Genomic DNA, 18,543 nt, shown 5'->3' on the forward strand with positions numbered 1-18,543 from the left:
CTTGCTATTGATATTCTACATGATTTTTCATGATTTCTTACATACTTCTCTTAATATTCCTTAGCAAACTTCTGGCTATTTTGGACATTTTCAGCCGTCTCTTTATCTGTATGCTCTTGTAGCACCCTGACTCCACCCTTAACCACTGCACTATGATCTCCCTATTCACTCATCTATATGGCCTTAGTTAGTAGTTAGTATTAACCGCTCAGTCATGTCTGACTCTGTGACCCCATGGACTAGAGAGTCCATGGAATTCTCCAGGCCAGAATACTCGAGTGGGTAGCCACTCCCTTCTCTAGGGGATCTTGCCAACCCAGGGATCAAACCCAGGTCTCCCGCATTGCAGGCGGATTCTTTACCAGCTGAGCCACCAGGGAAGCCCCATCTACTGGATGACAACTTTGGTGAAGGTAAGTCTCTGTCGTGTGTTCCAAGTGCCTGATACAGTGCCTGGCATAAACAGCCTCTCAAATATTTAATGACATGAGACTTTTATAAGCCAAAAGCAGCAGCCAAAAGGTGGAAGACATAGGGGAAGTCTCATGGAGGGAGGTCCTGAGGACAACAGAGGACACAGGCGTCGAAGGTTCACGGGGCTGGACTGGCCTTTGGCCCAACTTGTCCTCTGAGGCTGGAATAAAGGATGAAGGTGAGCACGGAGGTAAAGAAACCATGCTGAAGTCCTCAATCTTCTGATTGAATTTGGAAACAAGATCACCTGCTAAGAAAGGTGTGTTCTGAAAAGGAGTGGTAGGCTGTCATCAAACACACGCACAAAAGACAAGTAAATGTTAGCGAGGATGTGGAGGAAAGGAAACCCTTGTGCACTGTTGGCAGGAGTAAACTGGTGCAGCTAGAACGGAGAACAGTACGAAGGATTCTCAAAAAATTAAGTAGAATTACTATACGATCTAGCAATTCCACTTCTGGGTATTTACATGATGTCAAGTGACTTCAAAGAGACATGTGTACATCAATACTCACTGCAACAGTATTTTACAATAGCCAATGTATATGGAAGCACCTTAAGTGCCCACAGATGAATGGGCAAAGAAGTGCATACATACGCAACACAGCCATTAACAACAAAAAAGAAGTCTTGCCATTTCCAATAACATGCATGGATCTAGAGGGTATTATGCTAGGCGAACTATATCAGAGAAAGACAAATACCACATGATCTTGCTCCTACGTGGAATCTAATCAAATGAAACAAAAAGACTCATACACAGAATAAATGAGTGGCTGCCAGGAGGGAGGAGCTGGAGAGGGGAAGAAATGGGTAAAGGGAACTAAGAGATATAAACCTCCAGTTTTAAAATAAGCCACAGGAATGAAAACATACAGCATAATACATTATTATAACTTCATATGGAGACAAATGGTTACTAGATTTATCATGGCGAGAATACATGCAAACATCAAATCATGTAGTACATCTAAAATTAACACAATTTTGTACATCAACTATACTTCAATTAAAAAAGAAAAAAGGAATGGAAATATTTGCATTAATTGATGAGAATGGGGAAAGAACCATGCAGTGTCAAGTCAAAGGACTGGCAGGTGACTGAGAAAGGGGTCTGAGGACATGCTGAAGGATGTGATAATGACGTTAGGTAAGAAGTACAAAGAAAATAGAGAGGGTTAAATAGGGAGTTTCAATGGAAGAAAATGTTGGAGGCAAGATAACCAAAAATCTCACCAGCCAGTGCTGGATGGGTCATCCGTCAGAACATGAAGTCACTGAGAATACGACAGAATCAGAGATGGCCAAGTACACTGTCAGGAAGTGAGGCCTTCAGCAAATCAATGGGAGTGATCGATGGTAAAAGCAGAAGTAACTGACAGTGTAACTTCCCAACACAGGCAACAAAAGGGCAGATTTTTGTCAGAAGCCTTGAGAAATTATTTAGAAATTACAAGACAAAGGAAGGGCAGCTGCCACCACCTCCTGAGATAGTGGAAAGTGGACACAGCCCACACTGGTGAGAGCTGCAGGCTATGGCAAGCCTTTAGGAGGCAGCCAAATTCGTTATGACAAGGCAGTTAAGTGCAAATTCAAAAAAAAGATCAACTTGCAGCCAAGCATGGTTAAGGGAGGAGAGAGGGTGGACAGAGGGCTTCCCCATGGCTCAGCAGGTACAGAATCCACCTGCGATGCAGGAAACACAGGCTACAGTCCAAAAGGTCGCAAAGAGTTGGTCACACCTGAGCAACTGGGCATGCGCAAGCACAAAGGCGGGCAGGCAATCGGGAGAGACTGGAACACATACACAAGGGAGACCAGTGACGGTAAAAATGGAGGCAAGGGAAGTCTGCACTTCTTAACACTGCAGAACAAAAATACGCCTCTTGAAAACTTCCTTTCTGAAATCTCATCTTAATCATCAAACTCACCATTGTCTCCCCTTAATGACTGTTGCCCATTCTACCTTGAGAAATGGACTCAGCTCTTATTCCTACATTCACTTAATCTTGAGTCTTCCTTTGAAATGGCTCCATCATCCACTCCTTCCTTATTCCTGCAGCCATCACCTGAAATCAGGTCTCATAATTTTATGTCTAGGTTACCACACCAGCCTCCCAAATAGCCTACCTAATTAGTGTCACTTCAGTCATAAGGCTTTTGAATAGGTATGTTTCAGACACCCAAGTCCAACTGCAAAATTTATCTGTTTCTTCATTTGCAACATAAAGACAACACTACTTTCCTTTAAAAGACTGCAGTAAGGAATGTGATATGTTGTAGGTTGCTTAGCACATCTCTTAGTAGGTAAGAATTCCTGATTTTTGAAAATTTGTTGTAAGCCCTCTGAAGAATGGGACCAGATCTGTTATACCAGTCTAGTCCACATACACTTTCAAAACACACTGAAATCTTGTTGAATGGTTTAATGAAGGCCAAAATACGAGGGATATTTTATAACATAACACTCTTCATGTAAACAACTTGAGCTTTGAAAACATAAAAGCAGTTTTAAAATCCATTCAAAAAGAAAACAGTTCAGGAAACAACGTGGTATGCCAATCAAGAAAGTAATACCTTGAGCAAAAGACGACTGCAGTCTGTTTTTCTTATCCCAGAGCTACCTTGAGAACACCAAGATGGGGTGGGAAACACACACGAAAAAAATGAGAAAGCAAAGCTTGGCTCTGCTTTTGTGTCGCTTTAGCCTTACCACTTTTCCAGTTTGAGTTGCACTGCCTTTGGCTCAGAAGATCCTACTGGCTTTGGGGAACTCAGAAAGGCCAAAATGGAGCCTAAGAGAAGAGGAAAAAAAGAGAGAGCTGGCTACTAAGGGCTGGCCCCAGGCAAAGATGGTTTCAGAAAGTCAAGACTTTCTAACTAAAAATGGAAAACGTAGTGTAACACGGGCTACTTTGTAATGCAAGTAAAAATGTGTGAAAAATCATTTGGATATCCTTATACACAGGTGTTTCTGGAACATATGAGAGAGATATATTTGAAACTGAGACATCCCAGGAAAATTTCTGCCAATTATCTCCAAATCAGTTACCCCAGCTCACCAAGGTCAGAGGTGGAAGGCCTTAATGCAGATGCCTGCATACAGGTAATGGTATATATTCTTGGAAAATATGGTTAGATAGTTCTTCTCATACCACATGGTTAGCAAAACCATTTGGAAAAGTGCTGTGCACCAAAAGTTACAGAAGTATTTACATCCTTGACTCAAGCTCACCTCTAGGAATTTATCCTAAGGAAATAATTTATCCACAAAGACACGCACTGTAACACAGCGTCATGAGATACAACTAAAATGCCAACAGGGAAAAGCAACAGAAAGCATGGCACATCCATACAACGCAGTTTTTAGTAACATGGAATAATGCCTGTAGACTGAGAAAAAACAATCGATACAAATTACACTGAGAAGGAATAAAACTATGTAAAATCAAACATGTAGCAGAGAGACCAGCAAGAAACATTCAAAAATATTTAAGTGCCCTTTCTACCTTTTCTGTATTGTCTGGACTTCCCACAATAAGCATGTATTACCAACATAAACAAAAAAAAAATATTAAATCAGACAAGCATTAAAGCAGAATGGGCATTTTTATATAGATTTAGTGGTTTCTGCTAGGAATTGGAGTGTGGTTCCTAACAAAAAAGTGGGGGCTTACAAACCAGTCATTCTTTAAAAAGCAGAGAACTTATTTAATTTCTTTTCTGTAAGTTCCACCATATTCATGTAGAAATGTAGCAGAAAAGATGGTGAATCAGGTTCTGTCATGAATTACCAATCTAAATGACAACTCCACGCTCCCACAACACACAGACCTAGACCCAGGGTCACAAAATACAACGTCACACCCAAGTTTTAAATGGCACACTGCTCTACGTTTTCCACGATGAAAAAGATTAGGAAAATAAAAAGTGTTTATTTGGGGTGGGGGTGGGGGACTTTTTTCACACCCTTTGGGGGCTAGAGAGGAATGAAAGACAGAGTTGAGAACTAGTACTTTATAAAATTCAACTTTACTTAAAAAGACGAAATGTAATAAACACTTTTTTGGCAGAAGAAAAGCAGACACCTTGGTTACTAGATGACAGATGTTCAGGATTGCTCTGAAGGAAGAATGGCTGAAAGGTCTGAATCCTAAATCACAACAGTCTGTTGAATATCTTTCCTCTATAATCCAACCTTTCTTCAAATCCTTTTAAAATTCTACCCCAGGGAAATTTGCTTTATACCCAGAGTTATGGATCTCCTTATGTATACTCACAATCGTTCACTAAATCATGGTATTTCCATTCTAGCTTTCTGGACTCTACGGTTTCGTGTGGCCTTTATACTCATCCCACAACAGATGCGGAAAGAATTTATACCTTCTGGGCAGAAATGGAAACAAAGTCCTAAAGCGGCTTACCTAAGAATCAAAAAGTTAGTCGATGTAAGCAGACCCTAGGCGTGAAGCTACATTCAGTACCAATTATATTGTCATAAGTTACCAGAGCAAGGAAACTCTTCTAACATTTCTGTGTGAACAAAGATAAAAACACAGGCTGGCTAAGTGTTTCTAAGAGGCTGGTAACTGCAGTTCCTTTTCTTACACATCATCAGACGGCAGATGGTTGGCTGCCACCCAAGTACAAGTAGAGATGACCTCCTCTGAAACTGAATTATACTTGGTTGAGCAGGTATCTTGGCTAGTAAAAGACACTGCAACAAAGGCAGGGTCCCAGTAAAAGTATTTGGTGGCCATACTCAAAAAAGGACAATGGCTTAGTAAGCATGCTGTTGTCATAGAGCCAAAAGCATACCAAAAGGTACTCACCTTCAGAGATACATACATAAAAGTCTCAATTTTAAGATTATAAACTTAAAAGTATATTTTTAAAAATGTTAGTCGCCTGTATGAGATAAATTAAAAATTTATGTAATTTAGTGTAAAGCACCAAAAATGAACAATACAACTGTTCACATAAAATAGTGAAAAGAAAACAAAGTACAACTATAAAAGCACAGCGGTTATCAGTTACAAGAATCAAGTAAATGAACTAATTTCTATTATTTTTTTCATTTACCTTATAAAACTCTGTTGGTTAAGTTGGGGGGGGGGGTCTCTGAGAATCTAGAATCTAATGGGTAACAAAATGATAACAAATATACAGCATTTCTTTATTAACAAATTATATCACACAAATCAGGTTACTTTTTCTGTCTGATTACAGAGTTAACAGAACTTGCATCCACATTTAGAGCAGCAATATAAAAGTTTACCAGGAAGAAATTCTGTGTATGAACCAAAGGACTACAACATGTCCTAAGAATTGAAAACTGGCAACTATGACGTAACAACTGCAGAAGATTCAGGCTTGTTTTCCATGTTTTTAACTCTCCAAAAGGGATAATACATTAAGGGGATAATACAGCCAAAGAAGGGATGATGTAGAAAATCACAGGAAATTAAATGAGTACAAAAACAGCACAAAGGTCAGGAGAACTTGAGAAGGTATGAAAAACCAAGCAGCGACAAGGCAGCTCCCTGGAGTTGCACCAGCCCTGACTGTTCCCTGTCCTACACGAAACTGGTGGACTCTTCATCTGGGTATTTCAGTCTGAGAAATCAGCCAGATTAATGATTTTTAAACAAAGGTTTACTTAGATACAGCTTAGGGAGAGAAAGCTAAACATTCAGAAAGTATTAACTCCTTGAGAAATCAAAACTGTGCAGCCAAATGAAAGCAAAGTATAAAATCTGGATAAAAATGTTTCTCTAAGGGTAAAATTCAGCTTCCTGAGAGACTTCAAATCAAACACATAGTAAGAGAGTGGTTTTCAAAGTGGGTTTCAGGCCCATCCTCTCTTCAAACTTTTCTTATACTCAAACACTTCTAATTCTGTTTTTATCTTCTGTGGTTTCAGCAAACATCTCCTTTTTTAAAAAAAAGGAAATCTGATGCCACCTCCATCCCTTTGCTATTGTTTGTTCTTTTAAATTTAAAAATCACTGCTATGAGAAAAATGAGATCTATGACATACTTTGTCAGTATTACTCATTGCAGATTTGAACATTATCCTATAGAATAAACGAGCAAAAGAAGTTCTTAGGAAGAAATTAAACTTTGCTATTCCCACTGCCCCTAAATCTTTCTTCCACTGCCTCCATGCTCTCAATATTTCTGGACAGTGTGAACACAATCTTAACATTCCAGCCACACCTCAATCCAGACACATTTCAGTCAACAGTCACAGAGAACTTCGTTGAGAAGGTAAGTCCCTAATTTACAGACATCTCTAGAATGAGAAAGTTCAATGTTCAAAAACAGCACACATTACATCAGGGCAGACTCTGTATAGTGTTCTTCAACATACTCACTATTAAGGAGCAGCCAAATCCCAGAACTCCACTCTGTACTCACGGGCACAGAACACCAGAGTAGAAACAACCGCCAGGGGGAACATACAGGCCATGTTTCTTGGATGGAAACAGAGAACAGTGGAACCCAAGCTTTGGCCACTTATCTAGACTTCATTACTTCAACAAAACAGAACAAATCCATGGAAAGGACTCATTTGGCAAATGTAACTTCTTTCCATGTATTTTTTCCTTCACATCAGGTTAAACAAAAAGTTGTCATTTTAGAATCACTGATTACATCTTTTTTTAATTAGAAAAAAGTATACTTGAATATTTACATAATTTTATTGCTGTGTATTACAACAAAAAAATTTAACTTATTTGTAGAATCTATCCAGTAACATGAACTTGAAATCCATCTCTGAGGAGGATATAGTTACAGCTGAATGTATCTGATGCTCCAGAGTACACCAAGAGTAAGAAATATCCGTGCATGTCATGTGGTTCTTGTTGCAGTCATCTGTGTTCATCTCTCAGAAGGCAAACGAATCCATCTGACATTTCAATAAATATCAAAGCAATCATTAGCAAAAAAATAGCTTCCACGGACCAGAGATCCAAGAAAGAGCAGTTCTGATGAATGATTCCTAGAATCGAGTGAGTCCTTCTTTAGTCCAGTGAGATGATGTCAGGAATGTTACTTCCACTGCTGGTTATGACCCCTGTCTCACTCCTGCTGCTGGATGAACTAACATGAGTACTGCTTTCATGGGGGCTGGTGGTGGTGACAGACGTACTGCTTGCTGTTAAGGGTGAGGTGAGACTATCCAAAAACATAGGAGGACAGTACTGCTTGAAACAAACAATGATGCGGATGAGGAAGAGGCTTCATTGATTGTAAATAAAGAGACTACACACTGTTAGATATGCATAAGTGAAAGCCACATATTTAAATCTCGGTGGGATTTAAAAATTTCTCAAAACTTCACATCTTTGGATAGAAGGTGGTACGAATTTAACATTTTACATTATTTGATGAGTGCAGCATATTCTTGACTGTCTCAAAACAGAATCTGTTGACCAAATATGCAGGTAGTAGTACAAAAATGTCAATAATAACTATAGTTAATACTGAATACTAGCCCCACAATTATGAATCATACTTAGTCTTGAATTTGCTCACTAAATGTATTTACACCAAATTTAAAGCACACTGTAAAAGGCTAATAAACTTATCTTTAATGGCTTTAAGCAAAAGTGCTAACACAAAATTCAATAATTCTTTCAAAAGTTATTATTAATTAGACCCTTAAGGAACAATGTTAAGACTGATCAGCGGAAAAACAACATCTGATTCCTATCTACATACATGTAACAGTACTTGTGTGATTAGAAGACAGCATACACTCTAATATAGAGACTACACGGTAGCTAACTACCCCAGGATGCTCAGAATGAGATCTCCTGTATTTTGGAATAAAAAACAAACAAAATTTTGGAATAAATCTTAAAGGAAATCTAATTGCCTCTCGAGATGCCTGCTTGACAGCCCCCTGCAAGTGTTTATAAATGTTGGTTTAAATCTTAGTTGCTGATCCCCAAATTTCAACCTGGGTTTAAGTACGCTGATACTGACCAGGAGGAAGAGAGACCAGAGCTAAAAGCTTTATTTTATATCACCATAGACTGTTTCATGTGAGAAACAACTGCACTAACTTTAGTATGATAAGCGAGGCCCAGTACACACTGCAAGAGGAGAGGTCCTAAGTTTGTGTTTAGATTGACTACATGAAAGATCAGTAAGGACAGCTCATCAATATTATCAATTCTAGGTATTTTTTATCAACAAGTTAGCCTGACACCAAGCATGCTGAATGGCCCTATAAAATCAAAATCCTCAAGGTTCCAAGATGATTTTTTAAAAAAGGATGGCTGACATAAAAGTCAGTAATACTTTAATCCTGAAGAATCTATCTCCTAGAAAAATACATAGATATTTTGCTATAGAATCTACTGATGTAGCAAAGTCAATTTAGGGTGAAAAGAAACTTCTCTTTTTGTGCTTGTCACCTTGGGCCCAAACTTCCAGTACTGCTTGTGTGATCAAACAGAGTATTAAACCAGGAAGCTGATACACAACCTGTGGTTAGCTGATTCTGAGCAGACTACAAGAGCAGTGATCCATGGTTCTTCCTCTATCCATCCCTACTCTCAGCACTTCTCCAGGTCTCTTTCTCTGTCTGCTTTCCCCATCAGCTTTCCTTGTGCCTTTTCCTCCTCTGCTGTTAGCCTATCAGTGGAGGCTGTGCTCACTGCAAGGTCTTCATGGTGGGATACTGGAATACTAGTTTCTTATCTCCGACAGAGAAAACACGAATGGTTGGTTTATAGCAATTTTAGGTGAGGGCTTCTTCAAAGTCTGAATTTGACTGCCTTTAAAAACTAGGAAGAATCAAGCTAATGATTCAATCTGTTTAATCAGCTTAGCCATCTTCTATGTACAGAACAAGTATTTTACAAATTATCTCTATAAAGTTTCACCATTTCCAGTCATCCAGCACTGCTTCCCCTCATTTTAATCACTCAAATGCTTGTTAAGAAATGCCAAATGATTATATTAAACTAAACAAAAAATAATTTAAAATGCTAGTAGTAAAGGTCAAAATATCTTAAACTGAAAAACAACGTCATGCCTCCAAGTAAAATTGTGAGGTATTTATAGAAGTACTTTCCTTCCATCAATTTAAGTAACTGAGAGTTGACTGTCCTGATTTTATGCAACTGGTCATTTTTAGTTAGTGACACAACCAACAATCCAATACAAATTAGTTGCTTAAATTCAGGATACATACCTGGGGATCAACTGGAATAAGGGAAAGAAAATCCAAACCTAAAACAAAAATGTTCTGTTAATAGTTGTCTCATATTTTGGAGACAAGAATTATTTCCCCAAATCAGTTTTTATTTAAGTCATAGAACATTTGGGTTAAGTCCTTACCATTCTGCTGTAGGGAAGGTCTATACCACAATCAGGATATTTCAGGATATTTATATGCATAAAACCCAAAAATGTACATATGTCTTGACAAAACAACTGGAAAAACCATCCCCAGAGGTTTAAAAGGGGTAGAGGAGTCCAAAATTTAAATAGAACTAGTCAAAGCAAATTTTCACTTAGCAGAATGAGAAGCAATAAAATGAAGAGATGATTATCTGGATTGAGACATTAAAAAAAACATGCTTAGTCTCTTAAGACACTTCACATTTATTTTTTAGAAATACACATTAAGCTTCATCTAAAATATCACTTCTTAAACAAATAAATGTCTATTTCACGGACAGCTCTCTGTCCCCCAGTTCCCATGACAAAAGGAGCAGTACACAGTTGAACACGCTGCATAAAGCAAGCACTTCGTAGCCGCTGCTTACTAACAAGCTAAAGCTTGCCAACGTGTGCTGGGTTATAAGCTAATGCAGTTTTCTAAAGATTTGGGATCCTCCAATTATATAGAAATAGAAAAGTAACAAAAGGTTGCCCAGTAATACTGTTTTGAAATATTAAAGTTATAACAATAAATAATAAAATCTTCATGTCTGAAAAGTCTAGCAATAAACTTCAAGGTCAGTTCCCCTAGACCTCTGTTTGACTAAATTCTAAAACATTAAAAAAAAAAATCATATATTAGGTATATGATTACTAAGGGCAATTTCTATTTATTCTATGAATTTTTATATCCTGGTATTCAAGGTCACCTCAAGTACAATAATCATAATAGAGTGTACTATGATACTGGACTGTTAGTCTAAACAGAGAATATTAGTGGGAAATTATATTTAACCGGTGTTAATATAACTGATAAATGTTTAATTAAGTTTATTCCCTTATAATCTCTAAATAAGGGTAAAATGATAATACTTATTGAATAATACAAGCTGTAGCACCAATCATTTGAAAGAAGTCATTCAACTTCTAAAAGATTTTTGAGAACTGCTGACATGATTTGTCATTTCTTATGGCTATTACTAGCTATAAGATACAAGATTTGAGCCAACACTGGACAAAGGGAATCATAACCAATTTTTCCAAAGAGTTCCCCATTAAAGTGATACTAAGGAGGTGATGTACTTCAGTAAGTGAGTTTCTGTTCACAGTAATAATACCGCTGAGTAAATCCTCTCTCTGCGGCAGCTGAACAGTAATTCAAATTCTGTCTAGCCCTTATAATATCATCTGCAAGTTTTATATATTCAGCATTTCTACTATTGGATGATTATTTCATGTGTGCTAACAGTCTACTGATCTGTATCTTTTGACATCTCATCCAAGGATAACTGAATATGATAACATACAATGCCATAATAAAAGTATCTAGAAATTTTTCTGAAATTTTGGTTGAAACCCACTGTATCTCCCTAGCTGTATTATACAGATGCTGTCTACATAAAAGTCAATAATATTTCAATGTAAATATTTCTCACTGAAACCATTTTCTCTCCAACAGTAACACTGAAGCTTGAACAGTATTTCAGACGTTATTCCTTCTATTAAAAAAATATTATCAACAATGTCTTATAATTCTACTTTGTAAGTATACACTATGAAAACTCTTACATGAAACAGATGAAGCTTCATGAATAGTGATTAAAACATTATTGCCTTAATACTTTATAAAAGTTCAGTAAAATGCTATTCTTATTTCACCATAAGTTTGAACTGCAATGGTATGTTGTGTTTTCACTCTTAAGTATTTCATAATTATCTTTAACTAAAAAAGCAGATAGTTTTAAAAATTATGATGGTACATTCTAAATGCTTTTCTCAATACTGATAGATCTGTAGTTTTTAGATTTTAAATGCGTCTTCATGTGAAACTGACTCTGTATGTCTTATTAATAACAACACATTTTACTTACTTGAGCCATGAAGTTTAACAAAACATAACTGCTACATGATTAAATATGTAAATGTTTAGCACTTTCAAATTTTAATGATACAACTTTTGAGCACCATTCGCACCTGACAATATGGCACTAGCAATAATAAGGCAGTCATATTTTTTCGTGAAATAATCAAGCTGTTTTCCATTCCACAAATACAAATTATGTTTTATTTTTGCATTCACTGTTGCACAGTATCAGAAGATGTTCCAAGCTGCAGTTCATTATTAATATCATTTCTTCTTTGTTCTCCTGCAGATTCAGAAGATTCATGTTTATGATGTTTAAAAGGAATGTTAAGAAATGTATTAAGAGTTTGTCATCTCTCAATTCTTGGTATTCTATTTAATATTTTATTATAAAGTATTAAATTTATAAATATCAAAACTCTGTACAGTATGACTAATTACATAAAAATTATGCACAAAAAAATTTCCAAAGTAATTACTAATTACAAAAGAGCATGTTAACAGTAAAACCCAAATAAAAACTAAACTATTTAGATCAAGTAACTACTACATAATTCATAAATGACGGTAAACTGGTAACTCTTCTAAAGTACAATAGATCCTATTCTATTCCGTTCATTTTAATAAGCAGTATCACTATACTAGCTTATAATGGCTAAATACCAGTCCTGGATAATAGTCTTAGTTCTTACCAGCTTCAATTAACATATTTTATCGCATTTTTCTCAAATCTGTACATTTTATAAAGTAAATAGTCTGACTTTATGCCCAAATTTTGAAATATAAATTCTCTGAAATTAAAAATTCATCCAAACTCACACAATTCAAAAACTAACAGAGCAAGTGATTTGTACATTGTATCTATTCTATTGCTAAATGGCCAAAGTCACTTAGTAAACAGAGAATGTTCATTATCTTTTTTCTCAGGATTAATTTTTAATTCAAGATCTTTAGGAAATGAATTCTTCTGGAATGCTTATTTGTAACACATAGTAAGATGACATGTGGAAACCTTTCAACTTCATTTAAAACTAGCCACAGTTAAAATAAAACATGGCAGTTAGGAATTAAGACTCTGACTTTCCCTCTTTCTTATGGACCATGAAACTTCACCTGTAACTCAAGATCAAGCTTTGTATCAGCAATGACTCTGTAACTGGTGCTGGCTGGGTTTACAAACAGTTTTTTTAAAATAACCAATTCCCAAAGAACATGTGGAGGAGATATATTTAAGAACCAAAAAGCTTTTAACATTTTTTTTGATGGATACTATTTTTAGTCTACTCTATTCCATTAAATTGTATTCAAATTGAATAAACTCTGAACAAAATTACACCTGACTAGATTACACAACTATCAACTGTTCCAACAACACAAATTTCACCCAATAGAATATATATTGTGCTTAAAATAAAGACCTTATTAAGAGGGCTAAGAAGGATAAATCACAGGTCAAAATTAACTTCCTAAATCCAGAAAAGAAAATTAATAACAGGAGGAGGTAACTGAATTTCAATAAAAGGACCCTTCAGAGAGAAGGGAAGTCATAAAGTCACTGGTTCTAAACTTGTGCCAATTTGATCTATGAAAAAACTTGATACTACGGTAGCTCAGGCAGCCATGACGTTTTTAACTGTTAATATCATATAAAAGATATTCCTAAACCGACACAACATTGTAAACCAATTATCCTCCAATTTAAAAAAAAAAATGTTTTTTTAAAAAGATAACCCTAAACACTCAGGAGTGTTGTGGAAAAAGAGCAGGCAGGTCCGATTTTTACAGGGTAAAGCTGGCAGGCAACCTGACCTCACAGTTCTCAACTGTATTCTGAAGTCGTGATGGGCTACCAAGAAGTGATGCGCTTTTAGAAAAGAAAAGTATGAGAAAACATTCTCCCTAACCTGTGAAGCTTCCATGAAAAATAAACCAAGAAAAAGTCTCCCTGTGGTACATCCTCTATGCGGGAGAATAAATTCCGTCAAATTTTCCCACTACCCTACTATTCTATTTCCTCCCAACAAAATCTATAGATTGCTCGGTAGTTAAAATGATAGCAACTGAATGTGATTAATATTTAAAACAGGTATCACCTTTACAGGAACCCTTTCCTTAGCAATTTCCTTTGCATTTTTATTTAAGATACTTAAATTATATTTGCTTCACAGATTAAGATAAAAAATAAATGGTAAAAAAAAAAAAATTGATAAAAAACAAAACAACTCTTCACATACCTGGCAGATCTGAGGACATGCTTGAGATTGGCGTGTGGTGGAATGGTACTGAGTAGTCTGTTAATGAAGGCGGAATAGCAGCAGGATCAACCGAAGTCACACTGGGCACCCTTACAGAAGATGGCTGATACATGAGAACCCTGTTTTAAATAGCATGGGAAATTACAAACAATCTGGCTGTTAGTTCACAGGAGAGAAGAGCTGTACTACGGGGCATTCTCAATCGTAAGTTCACTAAGCTTCAGAACAACTATATAGCAGCTACTCACTACACAGAACGCCACTCACTCTCCTCTTTCATAACAGTCTTCACTTTAACATGAACATATGTTGCCTCTCAATAGCAGCTGTGACATAAGAGCAAGGTGGCACTAAAACATAAAGAACACTGCTGGAGCAAAACACAGAACTCTGAACCACAAATAGGACTATACGCTACACACTGCTTTTATTAATGTATGTGTAACATGCATGTGATATTAGTAAGTTATATATAAAGAAATTTAGAAAAAAAATAGAAGACTCCTAAAATTTGATTTAAATCAGGGTACCTTTATGACTAAAGCTACTTACTTACTATAGCTCAAACATAATTCCTTCCATTATGTAACATGAATTGTGTTAATTATTGGCCCTCTTATCTGGGGATCACCTGAGTAAAGACAGTCCTAAAGCCAGCCAGTCTGATAAAAAACCAGTAGCAATCAGAAAAGAAATTAAATTAAGAGTAAAACATTCAGGATTTAAGACATAACATTCAGAAATAAAAACACTAGCTACCATGATACCATCTACTCTTGTAGGAGAGCTATGACTTTGAAATTCACTGTTCATGCACTAAAAACACAAATTAAATATACTTAAGATAATTTATTATTGGTATTTATACATATATGTATATACACTGTATATATATACTATAATTATTTTATAATTTCAAGAAGCAGTATGGTTAAACATATTTTTGCAGTAGTTCAGGAAAAAAGAGAAATGATTTTGCATTCTTCCCACTTAATAGTCATTATATCTTAGTCCAGAGTTAATGATTAGAAGTCCTCAAGAAAACATCTTAAATATATATATAGAGAGAGAGAGAGAAAGAGAGAGAGAGGAAACTAAGCAACGTCATGGACCCTCTGGCTGATGGTGACCATCTTTTTGTCCAACATCTTAGTGAAGCTGCAGGGGTAGCAGCTGCTCTCCAATCTCTGAGATGCTACCCAAGGATGACAAGAAAAAGTAGATGCCAGAAAGCCAGCCAAGAAAGACAAACACCCAGTGAACAAGTCTGGGGGCAAGGCCAAAGGCAAAATATGGGACAGCTCAATAACCTAGTCTTGCCTGACAAAACCACATATGCCAGACTACGTGAGGAAGTTCCTGACTACAAGCTTAAAACCTCAGCTGTTGTCTCCAAGAGACTAAAGACTCACAGCTCCTTGGTCAGGGTAGCCCTTCAGGGGCTACTTAGTAAAGCATCCATTAAAGTGGTTTCAAAGCACAGAGTACAAGTAATTTAAACCAGAAACACCAAAGGTGAAGATGCCCCAGCTTCCAGTAAAGATGCATAGATGGGTCCCACCACTGTACATTTCAAAAAATAAAACTTCTGTGAGCTCAACGAGACAGGCACAATCTCCATAGCCGGAAGGGGTCACTACAAAGATGACGCGCAACTGACAGAAACAGCGCGTGCATGTGCATGATCAGTCACTAGGCCATGTCTGACTCTGAGACCCCATGGACTGGAGCCCACCAAGCTCCTCTGGTCCACAGGATTTCCCAGGCATGAATTCTGGAGTGGGTTGCCGTTTCCTCTTCCAGGAGATCTCCCCAACCCAGGGATCAAACCAGCATCTCCTGCAGCCTCTGCACTGGCAGGATTCTTACCACTGAGCCACCTGGGAAGCCCTGTTATTCTGTACTATTTTTCAAAAAAAACAGATGTCACTGGAAAGGAGGAAAACAAAGTCATCTTGAGAGGATATACGTGGCTGTGTTGGCAAATGCTAGTCTCAGGAAAGCAAGTGAACGGAGACTGATCTATTTGGGAATCACGGGAAATACGGTATGCTTGAGACAACAACATAAGCTAAGTATTTCAAAACACATTTTCCAGACGTACGTGAAGACCAACAAAAAGAGCAACCTGCCTCAGTTACAATCAGGAGGTTTCTTGGATGCCAGTGTTACCTGGCCATCTAAAACCACAAAGGTAGACTCTGGAGAGGGGAAGAGAGAACCTGAGATGAGCTCAAGTATGCATGTTATATTAAAGCACATCTGCTTCTGGAAGTCTGAAGACACCGGTCCTCTACAAGGATGAAAGTAGAACAGGAAATCACCAGAAGTGTTTCCAAATTACACATGATCCTACCTCCCACACAGGAATGTGTATCAGAAACTGGGGCATGGGGTCATGGGAAATAAGAAGGAAATAGAGACTGGCATATGTTTGTACTCACAAGGGGGCGTAAAAAGTGGCTCTGATTATCTCACACTGGCTTTTCTCTTCATCCTCAACTGACCTTTCAATCTGGATCAGATTCATAGAAAACAACACTCACTTTCCCTCCCTGGCCCTTTACTTACACCTGCACAGAACTGAGGTCAATGTCCCAGTGCACTCGTCACCATAGTAACCCTTAACCACTGCACATCTTCTGTTCTCATAACGTAAAACTCTGGGTGATTAACTATTCCTTGTTTCACCAATATAAAATGCTACACAACAGGTAAAAATGCCACAATCCAGTGACAGTACAAATTATTAATCAACATCTACAATCTCAGCAAATATCTGAAAAATTAAACAATTCAGGGTAAGTTAAATCCGATTACCTGAACTTTGTAACATTAACACAAATTCAACTTTATATAGAATGGGTAAAATTCGCCATTTGTTAGGATTATCAAATTACCTACTGGTAGCGGATTTTGGCACCCCACTCCAGTACTCTTGCCTGGAAAATCCCATGGACGGAGGAGCCTGGTGGGCTGCAGTCCATGGGGTCGCTAAGAGTCGGACACAACTGAGTGACTTCACCGTCACTTTTCACTTTCCTGCACTAGAGAAGGAAATGGCAACCCACTCCAGTGTTCTCGGCTGGAGAATCCCAGGGACGGGGGAGCCTGGTGGGCTGCCGTCTATGGGGTCACACAGAGTCGGACACAACTGAGGTGACTTAGCAGCAGTAGCAGCAGCAGATTTTTATCTCAATCAGAAGCATCACAAAGATCACATTCGGAAAGGTAAACAACTCTAATGCCTGTGCAAAAATAGATGTATTTATAGATATGGAATAATAGGAACCACGGTGAAATCTAAATGGCTATGTCTGGTGGAATTATGGGTTTAAGTATGTGACGCTATAAATACTAAAAACATTTTGTTACTCCCTCCTCATAGGATTGGCAAATACACACACAGGCCTATATGTACATTATGTACTATGTATACATATAAGTTTTTATAGCTTTATACATAATATCAGGAAAAGGTTGGCTTAAAGCTCGACTTACAAAAAACTAAGATCATGGCATCTGGTCCCATCACTTCATGGCAAACAGATGTGGAAACAGTGAAAGATTTTATTTTCTTGGGTTCCAAAATCACTGCAGACAGTGACTGCAGCCATGAAATTAAAAGATGCTTGCTCCCTGGAAGGAAAGCTATGACAAACCTAGACAGCATATTATTTTTTGTCTGTTTTTTGTTTTCATGTAACAAAAAAGAGTTATTGGGCGGTTTGTCAAATATAAGATGAATAACAACAATGGCCAAAATATGTCACTTTTCCAATGCTTTACTGAGTACTGTCATTGCCATTATTTCATTCAATCCTCACAATAACTTAATGAGTTGCACATTATTATCATTTCTATTTTACAGATGAGAAAACTGAGCTTACAGAATTCCCAAAGTCACAGGGTTAATACACAGGAAACATTACAGGTTGTTTACTGTCACCTTTGGTTCATCATATTTAAATAGAAAGTCACTATCCTTGTCCAAGTCAGCTCTATCTCTGTCAGTGATACCGGACAGCACATTATTAATAAAAAGAAGAGGCATCACTTTGCCAACAAAGGTCGGTACAATCAAAGCTACGGTTTTTCCAGCAGTCATGTACGGATGTGACAGTTGGACCATAAAGAAGGCTGAGTGCCAAAGAATTGATGCTTAAGAACTATGGTGCTGGAGAAGACTCTTGAGAGTCCCTTGGACTGCAAGGAGATCAAACCAGTCAATCCTAAATGAGATCAACCCTGAATATTCATTGGAAGGACTGATGCTGAAGCGCCAGTATTTTGGGCACCTGATGCGAAGAGTATGATCTACTCAATGGACATGAGTTTGAGCAAACTCCAGGAGATACTGAAGGACAAGGAAGCCTAGCATGCTGCAGTCCACAGGGTTGCGAAGAGTCAGACACGAATTAGTGACTGAACAACAACATTATTTCACAGCACAAAAGAAAATTGCTGGCATACTGCTAGACAGCAAATATTAGTATTCTAGAGTACCAGATCACTAAATTCATCATACTTGGCCCAGACTTAGATGTCTG

The 18,543-nt window shown here is 37.4% G+C and overlaps 1 protein-coding gene and 1 pseudogene across 10 annotated transcripts in view; one reads left to right on the plus strand and one right to left on the minus strand.

Annotated features, from left to right (window-relative positions):
- Positions 1-1,808: 1,808 nt before the first annotated feature.
- Positions 1,809-18,543, minus strand: part of PIAS2 (protein inhibitor of activated STAT 2) — a 104,876-nt gene continuing 88,141 nt past the window's right edge. For 3 of the 10 annotated variants that reach the window (XM_055559320.1, XM_055559322.1, XM_055559323.1), the window contains 3 exons: positions 13,973-14,112; positions 9,684-9,721; positions 5,637-7,683 (listed from right to left, as the gene is read on the minus strand). In XM_055559320.1, coding sequence (XP_055415295.1) covers positions 7,501-7,683; positions 9,684-9,721; positions 13,973-14,112 — 361 coding nt within the window. In that variant the 3' untranslated portion in view covers positions 5,637-7,500. Of the gene's footprint in view, positions 3,268-5,636; positions 7,684-7,705; positions 7,905-9,683; positions 9,722-11,848; positions 12,022-13,972; positions 14,113-18,543 lie in introns of those variants that run through there. The other 7 variants (XR_008706602.1, XR_008706601.1, XM_055559325.1 and 4 more) reach the window with 7 other exon arrangements.
- LOC129636053 (40S ribosomal protein S25-like) lies at positions 15,186-15,543 on the plus strand (annotated as a pseudogene).

Source organism: Bubalus kerabau, chromosome 21 (assembly GCF_029407905.1).
Source record: "Bubalus kerabau isolate K-KA32 ecotype Philippines breed swamp buffalo chromosome 21, PCC_UOA_SB_1v2, whole genome shotgun sequence".
Classification (NCBI taxonomy): domain Eukaryota; kingdom Metazoa; phylum Chordata; class Mammalia; order Artiodactyla; family Bovidae; genus Bubalus; species Bubalus kerabau.